General features: G+C 39.3%; 1 protein-coding gene across 1 annotated transcript in view; it reads left to right on the top strand.

The window, feature by feature from the left end:
- Positions 1 to 25,075, top strand: part of LOC132825016 (ADAMTS-like protein 1) — a 280,127-nt gene that overhangs the window by 75,075 nt on the left and 179,977 nt on the right. The window contains exons 6-9 of the mRNA XM_060840015.1: positions 7,985 to 8,059; positions 10,617 to 10,774; positions 13,643 to 13,754; positions 18,061 to 18,199. Of these exons, the coding sequence (XP_060695998.1) occupies positions 7,985 to 8,059; positions 10,617 to 10,774; positions 13,643 to 13,754; positions 18,061 to 18,199 (484 nt within the window). The remainder of the gene's footprint in view (positions 1 to 7,984; positions 8,060 to 10,616; positions 10,775 to 13,642; positions 13,755 to 18,060; positions 18,200 to 25,075) is intronic.

A 25,075-nucleotide genomic window follows, 5' to 3' on the forward strand; every position in this document is an offset into this window, starting at 1 on the left:
TTAATGACCACTGTCACTTACAGTGCTAAAGTAGACTTTAAGGAATCTTACAAAGGTAGGGAGAGAGTAACCAGGTAAGAGGTGCTTAGTGAGAGAGTATTGGCAAGATGGCTAGAGGCTCCACCAGAGCCTGAAGCAAGAGAAAACACAGTTTGTAAATGATGGCAGAGTGGAGGACATTGCTAACAAGTTCTCCACAAGTCATACACCAAGCTGGCATAAAATCATGTCACTGTTCCTTCACTGTGGCCGAATCAAATCCTGGAAGTCCCTTTTCAATGCACTGGGAATGCATTAGCACCACATGGACAGCAGCGGTTCAAGAAGCAGCTTACCACCACCTCCTGAAGAAAAATCTTGACAGAGCAACAAATGCTGGTCTTGCCAGCAACATCCATGATAAAATAGATAAGGAATACTGAGAAAGAAGGAAAGGATCTTCAAATTGATGTGATGAAGAACAGAAGAGACATGGAAGGGACTAGCATAGGGTGATTGATAGTCAGAAAAAAGACAAGATAGGATGTGGATGATGGTACTGGATGGTTTAAGCAGAAGCTGAGGAGGTAAACGGAGAATGTTAAAAATATGTTTGCACAATTTAAAAAAAAAGTAGTTCTCTCTGTTTCCTGATCAGAGTTCCTCTCTTTTGTTAATGGTGGGGAAAATGATGCTGAGGTGTTCTATGAATCCAAATCTGTATTTATATGATACTATAAATGGAGATGTAATACACATAGGAATTAAAGGCTACGGGGAGAATGCTGGTAAGTGGACTTGAAATGCCCATCAGCCATGATTGAATGGCGGAGTGGATTCGATGGGCCGAATGGCCTTACTTCCACACCTATGTCTTATGGTCTTATGGAATGTATGCATGCATGCAATCTGCTTTGTTATCCTACTAAGCTAGATGCTGCAGCATCTTATCTATAAAAGGACAAATGAAGCTTAACTGTTTACCACATTCTAAAACATGTTATTCATTATCATTGCTTTTAATTTTTTTCTATTCACTTAAGGAATGTGAGCAACACATTTACTGCCAATTGCTAATTGCCCTTGAGAAGGTTGTGGTGAGTGCCTCTTTGAACTGCTGCAATCCATTTGGTGTCAGTAGACTTAATGCCATTAGGGAGGGAGTTCCAGCATTCTGTCTCAATGGCACTGAAAGTAGAGTGATATTCTGTATTATCAAGTCAAGGTGGTGAGTAATTTGGAGGGAAATGTGCAGGTGGTGGTATTCCCAAGTATCTCTTTAACCAAGCTTTTGCAGCTTCTTCTATTGTCCTTCCACATAGTAGTGGTATGGGTTTGGAAGAAGTTGGATGAGGATCTTTGGTGAGTTTCTGCAGTGCATCTTGTAGATGGTACACATCACTGCTAATATGCATCAGAGTTGGAGGGAGTGAATGCTTGTGGATGTGGTGGCAATCAAGTGGGCTGCATTGTCTTGGATAGTGTGAAGCTTATTGAATGTTGTTGGAGCTGCACCCATCCAAGCAAGTGCAGAATCAGTTTGTTCAGTCTTCTAAACAATCTTGGCCAGAGCTGTAAAGTTATCTGATAATAATGCTTTTAATACTTCCAGTTTTGACCATGATATCCTGGAAGCATGCTAAGAATTCAATGTGCATTTCATAAACTTGCAACTTAACTTGGTAATCATTTCAACTTTACAGAATACAGAGGTGATTTTGACCAGTGACTTTTCAGAGTTTAGACTGACATGTTGATGTAGTTAGATATTAAACAATATTAAAACAAACCACATTGTGAGTGTGGTTCTAACTGCACTTACAGATGCCAAAGGAAAACAATGCATGAACAAAATAACTGAAAGATACCAATCAAAGTAAGCAGATTTAACCATATCAAAAAAGGCAATCATTCAACAGATACTGCTCTAGTTGCCAGTCTGTTAATTATGTTTTTACTAAGTTTAATTGGTTCCAATTTTATTAGCAACAGCAAATGGTATTTATTTTTAAAAATTGTCCCAAAGGATTTCAGTGTAGTTTTGTGAAGCAAAATTTGATATGAAGCTACAAAAGCTTGGACAAAGAGAAGGTTTTTGCAGCTTCTTAAAATAGGAAGGTCAGAAATGGAGTGCTTTCTAAGCTCTAGATTTTAGAGCTTAGAGTCTAGGCAGTTGAGAGCATGGTTGTTGTATTGTGAAATGTCAAAGATGGTCAAGAGAACAGTTTTGGAGAATTATAGATATTACAGGTCTTCCAGCTTGAGGAGACTTTAGGACTAGGGAGGTAAATCCAGAGAAGAGTTTTGCAAATAAGGATGAGAAGGTTAAAATCCAAATTTACAATTCCACAAAAGTGGAGTAAGAGACAATGACATTCTTTCTTCAGAGTACAATATTGATGCTCCAGTTAAAAGAGAATTGTTTTAGTGTTACTAACAGAAAGTCCCATCTTTACAGCTTGGTTGTCCTGAGTTAGTTGATCCAATTGGGGACACAGCTTAAGGCCAATGGGTTCAAGAGAAATTCACATTTTTGATGTCTGAACTGAAAAATGTGCAAGGAATATCATGCTCCCTTGTGATGAACTCACACTATGATGTTGAGGTTCAAACTCCATGAGTGGCCTCTTGAAACACCAGCCGATCATGATGGTGCATCCATGTGAGTGAGTCCTTCAGGAGACAGGACAAATTTAAGTTGCTTACTTTATTTTGCAGATTTTCACTTGCCTTATTTGGTTGTATGGGTTTTCAGAGGACATTCACGGTAGTCATAATCTGTGCAAATTGACATGTCATTCCTATGTTTCTGTGTGCTGCATACTGTTTCTAAGACATTAGGTGGAACCATTCTACTGTCAGGCGCCAAAAGCAATAAAACTAAAGTTGACCAAGAAGATTGAACCACTGACTTCTCTTCAACTCCACATTACATCTGGTTCTCACTCCAAATTACTGGGACGCACTGGGGTGGTGTAACATCTGATGAACTGTGCTGATCCATTTGAACAGTTATGGCATTATGTTTTAAAATAATTGAAGGAGCTATTGTTATGAAAGTGTAGGTGTACTGTGCCTTTTTAAGAGGGAGAGGACACTGGCAAGGACTGACTGCAAGCACAGAGTGTGCTGAACAATTTTGAAATGTAACATTTGGTTGAAACAAATAGCTGGAGTTGCGTTGCCATGGAACAAAACCAAATTCAAATTTGGCCAATCAGCTTAAATTATGCCCTGGATACCAAAATCCAATCAAATTTGAATTTTACTGTTTGGGATTGCATCATACCAATGAAATGATCCAGTGTTTTGGCATATAAAATTGGACATTTTGAACAGTTAGGGGGAAAACCAGCACAAGTACAGACTGCTAGCTGAATAGCTCTCTGAAAGGTACCTGTCCATAAGAAAAGTTGTGCAGCAAAAGACCGAAGAAAAGACACCCTGGAAAATACAAAGGAAAATCGACAAAGAAAAATCGACAAAGATTGCTGGTTTTGAAACGTGATTTTTGTTTGTAAATCTTAATCAGGGTTTTTTTTTTATCAGACCAGTGTTGTAGAGCGGGAGGTAAAAGATAGTTTTAAGAGAAAGGAGTTGCAAATATTTGTTGTTTTAATGTTCTCTTTTGGACATAATAAAGAACAAAATTGTTATTTTTTACTTTAAATAGTGAGATCTGGGATAGTTCTTTGCCTCTCGGAATTTAACAGATTACAGTGCGAGATGAGCTTCTCTGTGTGTCGGGTTTAGATTAGCAGAAGGGTTTAACCCATGTCATAACACTATAAATGGAAAAAGCTGACTAGATTTACCTGACCTGTCAAAATGTATTATTGCCAGTGAATAGTGAATACTTATCTCTACACAAGGGTAAGCAGCAATAAAATGTTTACAAACACAGAACTACTTTGCAAAAGAAAAGACTATAAGAAATTAATCCGAAGCTATGAGTGTTCCGAATATTAAATCCTTTTGTAGCTATGTATTTAACAATGCCAATTTTTAAAAAGTACAATCAATCATGCATTAGAGGCAATACAATGAAAGTTCACTCGATTGATGCTTAAGATGTGAAGGTTGTTCTATGATAGACTTCAGTCTATTGGTCCCATAGATAATGGAGATCAGGCGAAAGAGGTGACTGAGGTGTGCAAGATTCTAAAGAGTCTTGCAGAACACACAGAAAGATTGTTTTCACTGATTGATTAAGAAACTAGAACATGGGGACAGAGTCTCAGAACAAGGGTTTGATGGTTTATGACTATGATGAAGACAATTTTCTTCACTCAAAGGTTTATTTACCTTTAGAATTCTCTATCAAGGATTGTGGGTACTCCGTCATTCAATGTAGTTCAGACTGAAATAGACAGAAGTTTGCTCTGTCAGAGAATCAAGGGATATGGGAAACAGAGGACGACTTGGAGTTAAAGTCCCTGGTCAATGTTGAAGATGGAGAGATGATGGCATATGGGTACTGTGGTACATCATTGGACAAATACTGTAGAGGCCCAAGCTGGAGTTGTGATTTAAATCCATCCATGATAGGTGGTGGAATTTGATTATCATCTGTTGATTCTGAAATATAAAGCTAGCCACAGTATTGGTGATGGTGATAACCAAAATCAATTATTGTAAAATTTAATATCTTCATCAACATAATTTAGGGAAGGAAATCTGCCATCACTCCCTGCTGTGGAGTTTGTGACTCCAGACCCATAGCAAAGTTGTTTGTCTTTTAATTGTCTACTCAACGAGCAAATTCAATGGCACTAATGAATGGACAATAAATACAGGCCTTGTTAGTAATGCCCACATCTCCATAAATGAAAGCAATGAATTATAAAAATGTAATTGCAGAACAGACCCGCAACAGTGTTATATTCCCATTCTATTCTCATGTTTTTGCGTGCAACTGAGCAAACAGATAGTATTTCTACAATTATAAAACATGCATTGTGGATTTGTTTTGTGAATTGATGGCCATCATCTGAATAAAGGAATAGACAAAATCATTCAGAAATACACAAACTTTGGAAATAACCCCAGACATTTGGTCGTTTATATCTCTGGCAAACCCAATCATCAAACATATAATTAATCTGCTCCTCAGTCAGGATTCTGTATTGATTACTGTTTCATCTTTGGTTTGAATCAGCCTTTTAGTTCTTCATGACTCAAATATATTTGAACAACAGTTCATATAATGTTATTGAAAATGCTAGTATGTACATTCTTGTAATTGGTGATCCTTTAATTTCTCACCCATGTATTCTTTGTGTTTGTCCAGTGATTGTGGCTAGTTAAGCATAGAGAGTGTCACAGTTATGTTCAAATTTATTCTTGTCCAACCATCATGATTGTGAACAATTTCTTCAGGATAATAGCTAGCAATAAGAGTAGAGGTCTGACAACTATAGATATCAGGTGCTACAATACTGAAATTGCTACTGACTTTTTCAAAAATGAACAGAATTAGATTTTCTTCGTAATCGACCACAAATATTTCCATTATTTTCCTGCATAATATCAGCTTTCTCCACTTGGGAGAAATCATGCATTTGCATCAGAAGATTGTGTGTTCAAATCCTATTCCATCCCTTTTACATATGATGTAGTCATGTGCTTTAACATACTGCTAAGGTAGTGCTGCATTGTTGGAGCTACAGTCTTTTACACAAAAGGATGGATTAAGTTCCTGTTTGTCTGTTCCGGTAAAAGAAGGTTTTATTTTTAGAAAAGTCAGTACGTACTTAGTGCATTGGACAAGATGCCTCTGTTAAATAATATGACCAAAGTTAGATTAACTTGTCATTTACCTCATGACATAGATTGCAATGCTTCACGATCAATTAATGTTGAAGTGTTTTATAGATATACCTTTATTTCTTAAGAAAATTAAACATGAAGCAAAATGTCTTCTGCCATGTCACTTACACAAAATAAAAAGGAATCTTAAAACATCCACAGAACATTTTAGTTGCATCAGATTCTGTAGCAGGAGGACCATAAAATGTGAAAAGTTGAAGCTATAAAGCCTAATGAACTTTAAACTAAACAATGGGACTCGGCAGCAAAATTCAACTGAGAAATGGAAGTTCTGAAGAAAGGTCACCGGGGAATTGAAATGTTAATTCTGCTTTCTGCCCACAAATGCTGTCTAACCTGCTGAGTTTCTCCAGCAATTTTTGTTTATGTTTCAAGAGTATTTGTTTATGGGTTGTCAAAAATTTTGGTCTGAATTTTCATGCAGGTGGCTTCTTCATCATTATAAAAGTGATGGCAGAGGCCCAAGCACAGAAATTCTGACCCTGATGGCAGAGCCTTCCGTGTGTGGGAAAGGACAGTGGATGGGAATGGGGCTTGCTTGACAGAGGCAACTGCACAAGTTAAAAGTGCAGCTGCCTTGGACTGATTGTAATTTTTATTAATGAAATGACCAAATTATGATCTATGCGTTTTGGACCTGGTGAGGAAAAGGTCCAACGCATCTGGAATTTGTTGAAGTATTAGCATACTTTTAGGAGAATTAAAGGTTTTTTTTGGATACTTTGACCCTAGGAAATCTTTGGGGGAGTAAAATGCACTTTGGGAGAATGGCTTTGGGCATTGGAACTATCAAGGTACTGCCAGGATGTTAGGGCATTTTAAAAATTTCATTTCTTTGAAAAGAAATCTGTCTTCATTATTAAAAAGATAGTGCTTGCTATTTTGTTGACTGTTGAAATAAGGCAAAAGACTCCAAATGCAGGGCTAGTTCTATACATCTGTACAACGTTTGGTTATCAGAGTAGGGTGAATAGTTTGATTGATGGTTCCGAGTTTTGGCGAACTCTTTGAGGTGGGACGATGAATTCCAATGTTTGATATTCAATTAGAAATAAAGGAAGTTAATTGTAGTGAATGGATTTTAATCAATGAGTTGCTTTTTAATAAAGTCAATTGATTAATAGACATTTTAAGCATTTTATTTAATATCTGCCTGAGGTCACCCAATGATGCATACTGACTGAGTAGATATGGTCCGTGTAAGGGGAAAGGGTAGGGGTGGGAGGATTGGTTGATGTAAGTTAATGCTTCGTTGGTGAAGGGGTTGCTTATAAAGGTCAGGAGATGTATGCAGAGGCCTAAAGGCTAGCAAGTGTATGAATGTCAATATGCGATTGGTGAATTGACTCAAGTTGGCATGAAAGATATAATTGGACCATTAGAATGTGTGAAAGGGCATAGGTTGGCATGGGAATATGAGGGATGAAGGGTATCTAGAGGGCCATATGTTGATTTGGATGGTTTGAGGGCTAATGGGTGGCATGATGTAACATTGGTTAATATGAATAGGACTTGGGTATTGTGTGGGGCTAGAGTGTATTTTTTGTTGTTGTTCTTTTCCATAAATTCAGCAAAGCACCAATGCACTGAGGCTGGCCTTTGTTCCAGCTTGCAAACCTCCACACTCATTTTCAGGGTCAGTAACCATGACTCCCATAAAGCGTGACCACATCTCTCCACCCAGCCAACCCCCCACCCGCCCCCAGTTGCATTTTTCATTCCAGGACAGGTTTGCAAGACTGTGAGTTGTTCTAACTGTGTGCCCTCTGACTCAGGGACAAAAATTCTACAACTCTGCGATTGTTATTTTGAAAATTATCTTGTTAAATTTGATGAGCGTTACTGATTTTAAATTTGCAAGAAGATCAGGCATGCTTAATAAACAGGTGCCATGTGTTTAATCTATTTTGAATTAGAATTTCCATAACGTCTTTGTTCTGAAAAATAAAGATTAACCATATTTGGCAGTGTCTTAATAAAGAAGACATAAATAAACACAACTCACTCTGGTGAGATGGACAATAGCATTGAGCAGTTTCTATGTTTCAATGCAGCCTATGGAAAGTAGAAAAAATACTTTTTTAAATGGATTCCATCAATACAATACATGCCACGGAGAATTCTCCCAGATATGTTTTTCATTTGAATGTCTCATTCTTCAAATTTCTTTTCCCAGTGGACGACATGGTCATTGCCATTCCATATGGAAGTCGACATGTCCGAATTGTACTCAAAGGCCCAGACCATCTGTGTAAGTAGACACCAGTTTTATGACTGAACTCCTTTGCATCTGCTGTTTGCTGCTGTGTTTTTGTTTGAACCTCCTTAAAGATATTATGGAAAATATTTAACAGTAGTTAGAAGCAATCTTTCACCTGCAGTAATCAGATAACATCTGTTGAAATGTACATCTTAGCTATCTTTTTATGGTCAGAATTGTTTGTGGGTGTGTTTGTGATAATAATAGACTTGGGTTGACTCATGTTGTAAATGTGTGTCAGTCACAGTAGATTGAATCGTCAAATCAATGTAATTATAATGGCTGGAATGGTGGCTCAGTGGTTGGCACTGCTGCCTCACAGCTCCAAGGACCGGGTTTGATTCCAGTCTCGGGTGACTGTACAAATTCCACACAGGTATTCCCCCTGGGTGTGTATGGATCTCCTCCTATAGTCCAAAGAGTTTAGGTTAAGTGGATTGGTCATGCTAAATTGCCCATAGTGTCAGGAGATATGCAGGCTAGGTAGATTAGCAATGGGAAGTGCAGGCTTACAGGGTTTGGGTGGGCATGTGGGTCTGGGTAAGATGGTCTATAGAGGATCAGTGTGGACTCAATGGGCCGAAAGGTCTGCTTCTACACTATAGGGATTCTATGATTCTATTTGTATTTGTGCTAGTTTATTTTTAACCATGGTGTATCACTGGAATATATTTTCTTCCTCATAGCTTTATTTTAAAATCTAATTGTAGTTTTGAGATTGCCTTGTACATATGCACATATTTGATCAAAGGCACCCAGATAGTCATAAACTAATGACAATCTCTTTAAAAGCAATTATGAGTCTGTCCACAGAAACTTGCGTGTCAAAGTTACATAAACTCACACATCTGCCCTCCTCTCCAGTGCTGCAAATAGCACAAACAAATGGATTTTCCTCACATCAGCTTCATGTATTCAGAGGAAGCACCTGAAGTTTGTTTCATCTTTTTTTTTACGAGTAGGTTTGGGAATACTTTGCTCTGACTGAACTTCTCTGGGTCAATCAGCAGCAACTCAGCCTGTTGAAACGTTTAGTGGAGAAGGTTAATAAAAACTATGGGAAATGTATTAAACATTGTTCGGAAGTTTAGTAGTAAGTTTCTGAAAACATTGAAAAATTATAGTTTTGTCATTGTAGGTTTCATTTAAAGTGAGCCAGTGAGTTTAAAGCTACAATGTAATTGAAAATTTCCAACTTTGAGGAATTGTCAAATGAACAGAGCCTCTCCAATTTATTCATCTAGTACGTTCCATAATTTACTCCATTTAAGAAAACAAGGACTTGCATTTCTATAGATTCCCTCTTCCTTCACCAACAGTTGGACATCCCAAAGCACTTTACAGACAATAAAATGTAGTCACTGCTGTAAATTAGGAGATCCTGCAGCCAACATGTGCACAGCAAGTTTCCAAAGTTAGCAAAGTGAAAATGCTCAGATATTGTGCTTTTGAATTGTTGACTGATGCTGCTTATGAAGCTGGTGATAATCACCCTGCTCTTCTTTAGAACAGTGCAATGGGACATTTGCATTCACTTGAAAATGCAGATGGAGCTTCAGTTCAGCATCTCATCCAAAAGCCAACTCCTTGAAAAGTGCAATGCTCCTTCAGTACCGCACAATAGTATCAGCCTGATTTTGTGCTCAAATCTTGGAGCGTAAAGCCGTTTTAAACCCGTAAACTTCTGAATGAGGCAACAGTGCTACCAGTCACGCCAATGCTGAGGCACTAGAAGAATATGGAAAGAAAGTTAGCTATCATTTTGAAAGAGCTCTTTCACTAATTCAATGAATGATGAGGTAGCCTTGACTCCACTACATTTTTGGGGCTTTTTAAATCTCCAATGAGAGACAAAAAAAACTGTGATTGTGATTTTATTAGCACAGCATAATAAGGAATGAGTTTGTAAAACTGAGGCAGAAATATGCAACCTAATTAATTATAAACTTAACAGGCCTGTTTTGGCCTGCAGTTTACCCCTTCCAAAACTATGGCAAGATCCAGTCCCATTTTAAACAAAAAGGAACATGCCCTGCTATGTGAAGGACAACAGATTTTATCCCTCTAACATTCAGGAACTGTAGCTTGAGGATAAAGAAAGAAGCCATTAGATCATCTTCAGCCCATCTCATAAAAGCTAGACATGTTCAGTACCAGTAATAGAAGCCATTTTGTAACAGTAGTAGTTATTATAGTTAATTAGGAATAAAACAAAAAGAAGTCTTTTTCCAGTTGAGTATGATTTTTCTACAGAACTGAAAGGAAGTGGAAATGTGATTTGATACTGTCGAAAATGGTGAGGAGAAGGAAGAACAAACTAGAAGATCTGGGTGAGTGTAGAGGGTGGGAGAAATTTAGTAACAAAGGTGGCAGGAAACCAAAGACAAAGTGGTGGTAAGGGAAAGTTTCAATGTTTGTTCTTTTCTCATGTATCCATAGTAATGATATAATTATCTTGTAACTGGGGGACAGATGTGATGTATTTTAGGTTTTGGAACACAATTTGCAGCTAAATTTTCTCCTAAATTATTTCAATCATGTCATTAAGATTTGGAAACAAAGACTTTGTTGGGCCAGAGAGGAGAAAACAGCCTGAGCTCTTCTGGAACCTTTACCATTGAAAATACCAGCATCGAGTTCCAGAAATTTTCAGAAAAGGAGATATTGAGAGCAAATGGCCCTCTTGGAGCAGATTTCACTGTAAAGGTGAATCATTGTTCTTTATGGTTAGCTCTATTAATAGTCACACTAATTATTAATTGAACTGATTTTATTCTTACAAGTTAAGTATGATCAAACTATCTTCCAGTTTTCTGTACTTTCATTTTAAACATTTAACAAAAAGTCTGTGCTTTAATTTTAAGCATTTAGCATGAAAATTCATCCAAGCTTTCATTTCTTATATGTGCCAATTCAGTTTTGCAATTTTGCCCACAGAGGTTGCCTTTAAATCTGAGTCCATTAAACATCTCCCTTTACGTTCAGCAGGGTAATTTTTTTCTGTCAAAAACAAGAAGCTGTAAGTTCTGCCTTTCTTTTTGAATATAACTGGGCTCCTTCTCGGGTCAGGTTCGGTGGGAGGGTGATGGTGAGCACAGTTTGCAGATACATTAGATGCACTAGACTTGCACTCTTAAAATCTACACTAGATTCCTGTGGGAGGTGAGGGCAGACAATGACAGGATCATGCTGATCCCAATTTATCCTTCAGAAAATCCAATTTTTGAGTCAGAATATACCTGGCGAAGTTAAGTATACAGAGAGATAGATTACTTGGATGACTTCCCGAAGTCAGAAGTGATTGAAAAGCCCCTGAATTCATAGATTTTGTCTGAATTTGTCAATTTTGGCTGAAGTGACCAGAATTTCCTTTTTCAATCTTTGCCAGTAATGAAGATTCAGCAAACTGTGTGTCAGCATTTTATTGCAAGATAATCTTTGACTTTCTACTACACTCACACAGATTGTATCACGTTAATAAGACTATTAGGTGTAGAAACAGATGTAGTCCATTTAGCCCTTTCAGTCTGCTTTACTATTCATTGAGATCATGGATGATTTGATAATCCTCAGCTCAACTTGACTGTATTTTCTCTATCGTCAAGAGTGTGTTGCTGGAAAAGCACAGCAGGTCAGGCAGCATCCGAGAAGCAGAAAAATTGATGTTTCGGGTAAAAGCTCCTTATCAGGAATGAGGCTGAGAGTCCCAGGGGCGGAGAGATAAATGGGAGGGGGTGGGGCCTGGGGGAAGGTAGCTGAGAATGCAGTAGGTGGATGAAGGTGGGGGTAATGGTAATAGATCGGAGGGGAGGGTGGAGCAGATAGGTGGGAAGGAAGATGGGCAGATGGGATAGTTCATGAAGACAATGCTGAGCTGGAAGGTTGGAACTGGGATAAGGTCGGGGGGAGGGGCAGTGAGGAAATTGGTGAAATCCACATTGATGCCATGGGGTTGAAGGGTCCTGAGGCGGAAGATGAGGCATTCTTCCTCCAGACGTCGGGTGGTTAGGGTGTGGCTCCCAGCTTCCAGCGTGCTGAAGGGTTTTTGCCCGAAACGTTGATTTTCCTGCTTCTCGGATGCTGCCTGACCTGCTGTGCTTTTCCTGCAACATACTCTTGACTCTAATCTCCAGCATCTGCAGTACTCACTTTTGCCGTGTCTTTTCCCTCTAACCTTTTACTCAGTTACTGATTAAAATGTTATTTTAGCTTTGCATACACTTAATGACCCACCCTCAACAGCTCCATGTAGAAAAGATTTCCACAGATTTATTACATTGAGAGAAGAAACGCCTCTGTCATAAATGTGTGATGTAACTTGTTCTCCGGTTCTACCATCTGGTCCTGGACTTTCCCACAAGGGCAAACAACCTCTCTGCTTTGACTGTGTCAAATCTCCTAAGAAACCTGGGTGTCACAGTAAGGTCACCTCTCATATTTTTAAATTCCTATTGTACAGGCCCAACCCAGAATATAGAAAGCTTCCTTGAACCAGGACACGCTCACTTATCCCAACCAGGAATAATGTTTTATATTGACATGGGACATCAAATCAATTTCAGAAATATGCAGCTGTCAAAATGAAGCGGCTGCGTACTGTTGAGCATTTTAATTTGGTTAACACTCTTCAATATTTCCTGTTCCTGTGGTTAAAGTTATTAAAACAAATTGGGTTGGGAAGATACTTTACCCACCCGTACCCAAACTGCTTCACCATTAATTACTTGATAAAGTAACAGTTGCAGGATAGTCAGAAAAAAATTATCCTATAGCACTTTACTTTTTTCTGTTTTTCTTGCTTCTTGCCATCTTATTTCCATTAAAAGTGTATGCAAAAAAGAAATGAGAGAAGGCATTTAAGAGATTTGAGTAACTGACATTGGATCCAAACAATGATAGAGTGAGTAGCGTTGACACATAAACAGAACAATGAAATGCCAATATTCACAGCAGGCTTGCCAAAATATCTGATGTACTTATTTAAAGGAATTGTTTACTTGGGGAATGGTGGGCCTCCACTGTATTTCAGAATTTTAAGAAGCATTCCTGAGAGACATTTTAAAATGTGCCTCTCATGATGATATTATTTCAAAACATTCAGAAAGGGAACAGGTTTCTGTTGTTCTCTGAGGAAGGTGAATGAATTATCAAATTTCCATAAATCTCTTAGATATTCTGATGCAGCTCAGCATTCAGAAGCTCATAGAATAATAATTGGAGCACAATTGTCCAGATAGCATCTTGATAGAAAGCTGTTTGAGCCACAAGTTGTGTTACAACCTGCTATTCGAACCAGTTTTTGTACACAATAGAACATAAAACCATGCTTTTCCATGCCTGAAATGCTCTGCTTCTACTTCCACTATTCAGATATATTGTTTCCTCATGCTCTACAGTATCATCACAATGTGTGAGCATACAATATGTAGTGCACTCGGGAGTTACCCTTGTTAAGGGTTATCTCAGTCTTTCAGTCTTTGTACTGCTGTATTGAAGTTATACCTGGTAACTGAGGAGATGACATGAATCATTTTTCTAAGATGTAAAGAGAGTAACTGTTTTTGTCTCTTTCAGATACAGTATGTGGGAAAAGCAGACAGTATAGTCCAGTTTTTCTTTTACCAGCCTATCATACATCAATGGCGAGAAACTGATTTCTTTCCTTGTTCCGTCACTTGTGGTGGAGGTAATTTTCATTTCTGTTATATTCATTTACTACAACAACTCTGCCTCAATTAGTATAAGTACTCAATATAGAGAAGAGGTTGCTGTAGAACATGTTTAATATTTATACAACATGTTGGAACCAATTTTACAGTTCTGTACTTCAACTGAGGCACGAGGTGAGATTGATTGAGTGCAAACAATTTGCCTGAATGTTTAAGATACCAAATTTGTGAATGTTTTATTAATAACAGAAATATTATTTCATAACTGCCTCAGTGCCAAAAGGCCACCCATTGCTACACTGACAGTCTCCCAAGTGACGAATTCTCAGTTTTCATATGATCAGCTTTGGGAGTAGAAATATTGGCATCCTTTCAGCTGACAGTAATAACTAACAATTGGATTAAATTAGGAAAGCAGCATATTATTGTGTAAACCACCCACATTAAAGGAGACACTAGATTCAAACACAAACAAAGGCATGCCCCCTGTGGGTGACCCTGCAAAATACTTCTCATTAACCGATATGGATTAAGTCCAAATTTGCCACAATCTAACTGAGCCAGAACTTGTCATAGTCATACTTTCTCAATCTTATCTTTCAGCGAATTTCCCAGAGACTGTCAGTACCATCCCAGGGTGTATTCTATCCCACTGGTAGGATAGGTCCACAGAAGCGAAAGGAACAAGTCTTCCATGGTCTCAATATACATGCCAAACTCTTCCAGTCTCATACCATGAGTCAAACATGAACAAGAGATTAGGTAGAAGTTTGACGTCATTAATCTTTTAAACTATCATCCTGAAATGGTAGTGGAAGCAGAGGCCTTTAGTATTTGTAAGGCAGAGGTGGATAACTTTTCACCCCCTCGCTTAATGATGATCTATCAGGGGTAGGTGGGAATCCACACTTCATATTACAATCAGGTCAACCATGATCTTATTGAATAAATGCAGACTTGAAATGGTGAACGGCTTATTTCTGCTCATAAATCACATGTTTGTCATCTTCAGTGAACGTGATTCACTCTTGCTGATATCAAGAAGTCACCAAAGGCACTCAATACTTTGGTGGGCGGCACGGTGGCACAGGTGGGCGGCACGGTGGCACAGTGGTTAGCACTGCTGCCTCACAGCGCCAGGGACCTGGGTTCAATTCCCGCCTCAGGCGACTGACTGTGTGGAGTTTGCACGTTCTCCCCGTGTCTGCGTGGGTTTCCTCCGGGTGCTCCGGTTTCCTCCCACAGTCCAAAGATGTGCGGGTCAGGTGAATTGGCCATGCTAAATTGCCCATAGTGTTAGGTAAGGGGTAAATGTAGGGGTATGGGTGGGTTGCGCTTCGGCGGGTCGGTGTGGACTTGTTGGGCCGAAGGGCCTGTTTCCACACTGTAAGTAATCTAATCTAAAAAAAAATACTGCAGTAATTATGGGCCCTGACAATGCCATAGTGGTTGTACTAAAGATTTTTTTCTCCAGAGCCAGCTGTGAGCTAATAGTCAGTTTATTGCACGACACAACAACTCTAGCACCAGATAAATTAAATAAGGACAGTTACCAGCCTATCAATGCACTTTCTACTTGGATCATGTGGCCAACAGTGCTATCAAGGGCTCTTGCTCTGTCATAATTTGCTCATTGATGCTCAGTTTATTGTCTGCCGAGAACATGCAACTCAAGAGCTCAGTACAGCTCTGAACTATTGTAGACAGAAGAGGTGAATTTCAGTAATGTTGACATTAAGACAGCATTTGACCAAATGAAATATTAAAGAGTCTTAGAGGAATGAATTGGAAATGCCAATGTTGGACTGGGATGTTTAAAGTTAAAAATCGCACAACACTAGGTTATAGTCCAACAGGTTTATTTGGAAGCACTAGCTTTTGGAGCGCTGCTCCTTCATCAGGTAGTTGTGGAGTATAAGATCATAAGACACAGAATTTATAGCAAAAGTTTACAGTGTGATATAACTGATATTATATATTGAAAAAGACCTAGATTGTTTGTTAAGTCTCTCATTGTTTGGAACGACCATGTTGGTTTCAATTCTTTCATATGTAACTTGCAGAACTTTTTAAAAGTTACATTCTCAAGTGAACTTTAACAAAAGTGTCATATCAGCCCAGATAATGCATTGAAAATGTGAGGTGCCCTGTGTGAGGTTGTCTGTGCCACAACATTCAGACTGATTCTAATCTAAGAAACAGATTTACAGATTTTTACATGGAATCATGCAGTTTTTGAGCAAAATAAAATTGTGGTAATACCAGGGACACTTATGAGCTAAAAATGAACAGAAAATAAAGAATCACACCTGGTCTCACTTTAAGCTGTTGTCCAATTGCTATTGATTAACAAAAACAGTAATTGCATTCAGAAGAAAATTGTGTTTTATTCAGGATCTAAACATGACAATATTGCTGATGGTCATGCAGCAACATGATGACATTCATACAGCAATATTATCATGTTCAGAATCAGAAAAAAACTAAACAGTTTTTTAAAAACTTGCATATTTCTTTATAAACAGAGTTCCATTGAATCCACATTCACAAAATGAGCTTCAATATATTGGATTGTATGAGTTGCAGATCATTGGCAATTCCCTCTCTGAGGCATTTTAGAAATGGATCTTTCATGAAGCACGCAAAAAACCAAAGTCCTCCCTCATTTAGCTTACGTTATACAACCCCTCTTTCCAATGACTAGGCAATGTTGCTCCTTGTCTAAAAAGGCCAGTAGGTTTGGGTTGGGGAGGTGAGGGGTGGGGTTAAATAATCTAGGAAATTATAGGCTGGTGAGCCTTGCAACCAGTTGTGGAAACATCATTGCTTAAGTTTCTTAGAGACAGGATTTATCAGATTTGGACAAGAATGGACTTGCTACAGGTCATCAGCATAACATTGTGGGTGTTGCCTGGTCTTACAAACTTGATTGAGTCTTTTGAGGAAATAAGAAGGACGATAGCACAGTAGGTGCTGTCTAAATGGACATTACTGAAGGATTTGACAAGGTCCCTCATGCTAGGCTGGTCCAGAAGGTTAAAACATGTGGGATCCAAGCTGAGTTGGTAAGTTGGATACAAAATTGGCTTGGTTGTAGAGGATAGAGGATAGTATGGAGGGGTATTTTTAAAACTAGAGGTCTTTGACCAATGCTGGGACCTACTGTAAAGAACGAAAATGTCAGTGACTAGGTTGTGGGAAGAAACTCCTCGGGGGATAGCACAAAATCTTTTGGGATATCATCATTGCATCCCTGAAGAGGTCAAACGTCCCTGCCAGCTCATGAGTGTCCCAAACTTGTCTGTGGCTTATTTGGAAAGGCATAGAGAGACTTCATCGGTAGCACACAAGGTTCAGGTTGAGGAATTAGAGAAATCTCTCAAATCTCCGACCAACCTATTTGTCCAATCATTGGAGTAGCATCCACTTCATGTGACCAATGCCTCAGACAATGTATTGTACTTATCAGTCACTTCAGAACCCATCAAACTAGAGTGGAAATAAGTCATCCTCCATTCCAGGGAACTACCTAAGAAGAAGGAGGACATATAATGTTGTATTTATATCTTACAACAAATTATAAGTTCCAACTGGTACTAAACACACTTCACAATGAATCTACTTGTGAAGCATGATAAATGTGCCTGGTCTTGGAACTTCAGTGGACAATATTTACATACTATCTGGATTCAAGCAAATAATCATTTTTTTGACTGAGCACGATTGTCACTTTCCAGTGAACAGTGAAGATTGCCTTTGACATTACATTTTCAAATGTAATGTCATTTGCTTTTTTTTTGGTAAAATATAAATAAGATAATGCAAAGTGAGATCCACAATATCACATCATTTGACTCTAATGTTCAGAAAATTAAAAAAGAGTAAGATGATCAGGTTCCTGTCTTGTTTGTTGTCCTAGCTGCAATTTGGCTCATTTCAAAAACAATTTGTATTTGTATTACACAATTAGCATATGAAAATGTTCCAAAGTGCTTCACAGGAACCTCAGCCCATGAGCAAAATATGACAGTGAGCCAAAGCAGGGGACAATGGATAAGTAAAAGCTTGAGAGCAGTGGAGAGGTTAGTTATGAGCTTTCCAGAGCTAGGTAGCTAATTTTTAATTGAATAAAATGCAGAACTCAAAGGAATGAGTGAATATATTGTAGAGGACTCTCTTTGCATGTATGTTAAAGTGCCTGCATATTCACACCGAGTAGTGGAACATCTTTTCAAAGGAGATGGATTTAATTGAAGAGGACGCGTTACTTTTTTGAAATCTTTTATAGTAGCTTGTTTTCTCTTACTGTCTGTCTGTTGCCAGGGTACCAGCTGACATCTGCTGAATGCTATGATCTGCGGAGTGGTCGTGTGGTGTCGGATCAGTACTGTCATTATTATCCTGAAAACATAAAGCCCAAACCGAAACTGCAAGAGTGCAGCATGGATCCCTGTCCAGCCAGGTTAGTGTGACGTAGCTACTTATAAGGCAGTCTATACTGTCAAACAGCCACACGATTTTCTTCACAATGATACACCACTCCTCCACAAGTATCTGGTTTGTTTCTATGTAGATTCCCAGTTTACCAATAAATGTCTCAACATGTATAAAGTGGTCAGTGAATGAGCCAAAAAAAGCAAATCCTTTCCTGTTTCAACTGCTTCAATTGTGGCAGATTGAAGTTACAGCAGGATTTGGTTTCATCATTAGTTTCCCTGTCTTTCTTTTTGTGCAGAATAATGCCATTTGATAATGTTGGCAGAATTAACAATAGTTTGAGTAATAGACATTGCAGAGTGAGGATCATTTCAGGCCTGGGATTCTGTTGCAGGACTTTTGATATTTTTTGATGAGACAAGGGACCTTGTATGAGAGCTGGCTATTTGACACTATACAATATACCTAGCATATTGTTCTATGATCAGATTGCATTATTGGCAAAATCTGAAGAGTAACATTATAATATTCTGGGTAGTTAACTCGTTCTAACTGACCAATGAGTGCATTAGACACTGGACATGAACCCTATTAAAGCTGAGTCAGTGTTTCTGTTCTGATTTTCCTTTCTGATCTTACATTTTCTTATTGTTTGTTTTTGTGATTGCTGAAGAATAGATCACTTTCCATTGCAGTATTGGTATCAGGCAGTTCCAGGTCACTTATAACATAGCTCATTCTCCCTGCTTACAATCTCCTTCAGCCCCAATCTGAGGAGACTCCTTTAATACACCAAGAAGGTATTTCTCCATTGCCAAATCAACCTTTCTATAAGCTCTCTCTGAAAGAGCAACATTTCAGGGCTGAGGGTTCATGCTGAATAAGAACTGAGATGTTGCTGACAAAGTTCTTTAATTAGTACAAAAATACAGGATTATAGTGAAAAATGTGCAATACTTCCACATACAGTGCAACCTTAGGTACAAAATACCTAATTACAAGTCTTCAGCTCTAAATTAGATGAGGTATACAAATAAAAGTTAAAAGTTCTACATTACAGTTCTTCATTGTGTAAATTAGGAAAGTAAAGAATTTAAAAATAAACTGCAGTTATTCTATAGCTTGCAGTCGCTCCACACTGGGGGCTTTTCTCCTCACTGGGCCTACTGCCACTGGGCTGGCAAGCTGCTGACCACCATCTGTAACAGGCTGCTCCTGGCCACCAGACTCCCCTCGAACCACCCCATCCCCCAGCCTCCAGCGCACCAGGGTCTCCACTCCCAGCCTCCAGCCCCATCGCGCCAGGGGCTCCACTCCCAGACCCCAGCCCCAGCGCGCCAGGGGCGCCATTTCCAGCCTCCAGCCCACCAGCCGTCTCACTCCCGGCCCACAGCCAGCTGCCCTGCCCCTGACCCCCAGCCCACTGGCTGCCCCACTCCCAGATCCCAGCTCCCAGCCTCTGGCCGCACCACTCATGGCCCCCAGCCCCCAGCCCACTGGCTGCCTCGCTCCTCATTATCCCATCAGTCTTTGGCCATTCTACTCCCCTCCAGGTCGTTAGCTGCTTCACAACTCTGGGATAGTCTCACAGATTTTTTAGAAGGAGATCCTGTTTGATTAATTTTTATTTTGAAAACACCAAAATACATTGAGTGTTGTGCAATTGTTATGATTTACATAGACTTCAGTAAGACCTTTGACAAGGTCCCACATGGTAGGCTGGTCCAAAAGACAATAGCCCAAGGGATTCAAGCAGATTGGAAAACTGGATCTAAAATTGCTTTACAAATAAGAACCAAGGGTGATGAAGGAGGTTTGTTTTGTAATTAGGAACCTGTGACCAGCAGTGAACCACAAGAATTGGCGATGGGATTTTTCCTTTATAAACATTTATGACATAGATGTGAATGTAGTCAGTATAATTGGTAAGTTTGCAGTTGACACAAAAATTGGTGGTATTGATAGTGAGCAGGATGATCTGTGGCTACAATCTGATGTTGAACAGCTGGTAAATTGGGCAGAACAATGGCAGATAGAATTTAATTCTGTTAATTGCAAAGTGATGCATTTTGAAAGCTCTAATCAGGGAAGGATGTACGCAATAAATGTTAGTTCCCTAGAGACCATTGAAGAACAGGGAAACCTTGGTGTCTAAGTCTATAGATCCCTGAATGTGTCAGCACAGGTAGATAGAGTGGTGAAGAAGGTGATGGGATGTTTGCTTTCAATAACCAGGTCATAGAATATAGGATATCGCCCCCCCCCCCACCCCCTAGTCCCTCCTCCCTACCTTTTATCTCAGCCTGCTTGGCTCTCTCTCTCTTATTCCTGATGAAGGGCTTATGCTCGAAACGTCGAATTCTCTATTCCTGAGATGCTGCCTGGCCTGCTGTGCTTTGACCAGCAACACATTTGCAGCTGTGATCTCCAGCATCTGCAGACCTCATTTTTTACTCATAGAATATAGGAACAGGGAAGTCTTGTGACAACTTTAGAAAACATTGGTTCGGCCACAGATGGAGTACTGTGTGCAGTTCTGGTTGCCACATTGACGGAAGGATGCGATTTCACTGGAGATGGCGGAGATGCAATTCACCTGGATGTTGCCCAGGTTGACAAGCCACTTAGATGATACAGTGTGAAAACATACTCTCTGGTCCAACTCATCCACACCACCCATGTTCTGATATTAAACTAGTCCCATTTGCCTGCTTTTGGCCCATATTCCTCCAAATGTTTCCTATTCATGTACTTACCCAAATGTCTTGTAAATATTATAACTCTACCTGAATCCACCACTTGCTATAGTAGTTCATTCCACACATGAACCCCTCTGTATAAAAAAACAAAAGTGGCACCTAATGTCCTTTCTCCTCTCACCTCAAAAATGTGCCCCCCTAGTTTTGAGTTCACCCAACCCAGGGCAAAAACCCTTGCTTTCCATCTTTATCTATGCCCCTCATGGTTTTATAAAATTTTATAAGGTCACCCCTCAACCGCCTACATTCCAGTTTGAAAAAAAATTCCCAGCCTACTTTTATATCTCCAACCCTCCATTCCTGGCAGCATTCTGGTAAATTTTCTCTGAACCCTGAGATTGGATAGGCTGGGTTTGTTTTCTGTAGAGCAGAGGAGGCTGAAAGGAAACCTGATTGAAGTACAGAAAATTGTGTGAGGCATAGACCGAATAGATTGTGACAATCTCTTCCTTATGACAGATATGTCTTCTAGGCTTAGACACAGGTTTAAAGTGAGCAGTGGGTAGTTAGAAGGAGATCTGAGAAGAAAACTTCTTTTCATCCAGATAGTAGTACAAAAAATGGAACGTGTTGACTGAAAGGGTGATTGAGGCAGGTAGTCTTGCAACTTTTAAGAAGCATCTGGATGACTATTTAAAATGCTGGGGCCATAGTAGGCTGTGGACCAAGTAGAGGTAAAAGGAATTAGTGTAGTTTGATGTTTGTTGGTTGACATAGACCCAGTGGGCTGTGGGGCCTTTTTATGTTCTATATGACTATAACTCGATAAAGGTTTTGTGCTGTATCTTGAGATAAATGGTTTCTGTGCTGACATCTTTACTGTGGAAATACATTGAACATTTCCATATAATTCCTTTTGAGATTTGGAATAATGTTATGATTCCCCGTGGAGTTCACAATTTGAAAGAATTGAATTTGCAAATGATCCTAAGTGAATGAGTTCACTTTACTGTAACAATGAAACCAAAATGAATATAAATTGGCAGGCACATTGTATTCGATAGAAAGTAAAAATAAAGTTTAAGTAGCTGATACAATAAAGATAAATGTTTGATTTCTCAGGAAGTGCTCTCAGCACATATGTGGCACCACATGTCGCCACATAGTGTTTCATCATTCTGTCTTTCTCTGGTAGAGTTCACACTCTCTTTATCACTCATGACATTTTGTTGGAAACCACTTGCTCATCTGCCTTACTCTATCCAAGTTCCACAGCTATATATCTGAAGAGCCTCTTCCACTTGGTACATGATAGTCTCGATACCATGGCTTTCCCAGAGTTACGAGTCAATCATACTCAAGTGCACAAAATGGTTGGCTCTGGTAAATGAATACTCAGCTCCTCAACAGGATAGGGCTGGACAGATAACCTTTAAGGTTTCTGCATTTTCAGGTGGCTTACATACACATCTTTCAAGATCCCCTCTGACTGTGCTGACTACAAGCTGAAGGTTGGTCTCTGACTTACCTTCCATTCCCCTTGCATCCCGCTGATGGTTTCATTTTTTTCTCAGAAGTTTGTTAAAGTCAGGAAAGCCACTTAACAAATGTCTCTCCTAAACCTGAGCCTAAGATTGGATTTTTGTCTAGTTGAAAAGATCCTTTGGTCCACATGCAGAAATTCCATTCCTATTTCTGATCGAATCCAATTTTCCCAGTAGGAGGAAAAGGACAGTATATGGTTCACGGAAGATAGAAACCTGAACTCCACAGGCTGTTTAAACATGGTGGGAAGGTCTGTTACGTCTTGGTTGTTCGCAGGGCCTTAACCTATAATGTGGGGGTCTGAATGTGACTAGCCATGAATGATTTTGAAGGGTAGATAAGGTTTGTTTAAGTCTAAAGATCTGAAATATGTTAAATCCCCACTCTTGCAGTATGAAGAAACAATTTTAAACTGTCAGTGAGAGCTAAAATTAAGAATCTCCTCTAGATTGCTTTGATTCACAAGCTATTTGCTGTAGTTTCAATAGTGATACTTGTTGACATTGTCCCAATAGATGCTGCAATGTCATTAGTTTCAAAGGTTTTCTCAGCATAGGGCTTCTGAATTCATAGTTTGATTGACAGTTTGAAGATGCTGTGCTTGGAAGGTCAATATATGGAAGCTTGTTTTTAAAAGGGATTAACCACTTGGGAAGATTTATAGGTCCCTTAAATGGGATGTTTTCATGATCAATGATGTGAGAAGTATCTGATTTGGAAGTTTACACTTTTGAAGTGCTTGTATCCTATCTTCTGCCTAAGATAAATACCGGGTGAGGGACTTTGGAGGTGGCAAGGTGATATGAGGAATCATCGTGTAGGTGAAGGCATGTTTTGGTTTTGAATTTGTGATGAGGGTGAATGGTGGGCATGGATGTATCAAGGACCATGGGGGAATAAGTGGATGACATGGAAGTTGCAAGTGAGGAGGTTTGAGGTGCACTGTGGACATTGAAGTGACACAGGTCTGGTAAGAAAGCCTTGAGGAGTGGGTGAGAATGTGGGATGAAGATGTGTGTGAGGGATGGGGTCTAGATAGTCTAACAACATCTAAAATACCAGAGACAAAGCTCCCAAAGAATTGAGCTTAACTGGGCATTCACCAGTTCCTGGCCACCTAGGATCTGCTGACTGGTTTGACAGACCTGACTTGACCGTGTCCTTTGTATGAGCTGAAAATGTGTTGCTGGAAAAGTGCAGCAGGTCAGGCAGCATCCAAGGAGCAGGAAAAGCGACGTTTCGGGCATGAGCCCTTATTCAGGATTGAGGCCTCATTCCTGAAGAAGGGCTCATGCCCGAAACATCGATTCTCCTGCTCCTTGGATGCTGCCTGACCTGCTGCGCTTTTCCAGCAACACATTTTCAGCTCTGATCTCCAGCATCTGCAGTCCTCACTTTCTCCTGTCCATTGTATCCCTAGTTTGAAATACCATGTGACAGCCCCTTTCAAACAGGTGGTTTTGTCAATTACGGAAACTTGCCAACTTAAACTACCTGCTGTGATCACAAAAACAGCCTTTCATTGCCTGTTTCAGCTAAGGGCATTTTTAAACAAGAACAGGCTTTGAAACCATTTTATCAGAACAATACAAGACCATTTCTGCTCACTGGGTGCAAACAATTTAAAACAAACTTGCCAATTTTCTACACAATAAATTTAGTTTGCAGGATATTACAACAACAATAAATGTCTAGTTTATAATCTGTCTATTAAAATTTACATTACTCCTCTCCATTTTCCCTGCCCTTCCTTCCTGCTTCTCTTTTATCTTTCAATGCTGCCTTTAACGACTGTTCACAGTACCTGAGTCAGGGAGTCAACAGTTCAGAACAGATAATAAAACTAAGCAGATTGATGTACAAGAAAGAGCATTAGCACTTTTAGAAGACGACCATTTGGCTTAATAAACCACTTCCCCATCCTGGTTAATCCAAACTCCAGTTGTCCCTTTTCCTACCATCAGCTCAGCTGAATTTTCCCTTTAGCGATTCACAAAGTTGCCTATTGAAACCATATTCACTCTCTGATTCAGTCACCTTTTTTCTGCAATTTATTCTGCAGCTTTACTCTCACTGTTCTCCTCTTGCACAAAAGATCTAAGGCTTTGTGATATTTGCGTGCTGGTGTGCAATAGATTATTGGTGGGTTTTAAGACACTGCTCCCTGAGCTCTGAGTGAGAACATTTGGGATATGCTGAGAAACAGTTGTTTCTCTAATTGCAATGGTTTGTGAGTCTTTGAACGCGGCTTGTTATTAGCACTCAAGGTGGCGAGGAAAAATATAATTAATGGAGAAAATAAATTAATTCTGACTAGGACAATTTTCTTTGTAAATAATGTTGGTTCCAACATTGGTTTTGCAGGAGAAGGAGGCTCAGTTGTGATTGAATGGTACAATGTTCTATTCATTTTTATGGAACACTTTTTAATGAGTGTGATTTGGCAGATTGTTTGTGTTTCTTCACAAAATTGAATTTAAAAGAATGCATTTGCTCAAAAGATTTTGTAACATTTTTTCATTTTATGTCCTTGTGCCTATTTCAACTGAGTGTTTTTGTATCATAGTAGTTCAGTATTTTGCAAATGATTATTTTGGTAAACACTGTTCTTAGATCAAAACAAATTGAGGTGGTACATGGTCGACAATTGTCATCGG

The sequence above is a fragment of the Hemiscyllium ocellatum genome, chromosome 2 (genome assembly GCF_020745735.1).
Source record: "Hemiscyllium ocellatum isolate sHemOce1 chromosome 2, sHemOce1.pat.X.cur, whole genome shotgun sequence".
Classification (NCBI taxonomy): Eukaryota; Metazoa; Chordata; class Chondrichthyes; order Orectolobiformes; family Hemiscylliidae; genus Hemiscyllium; species Hemiscyllium ocellatum.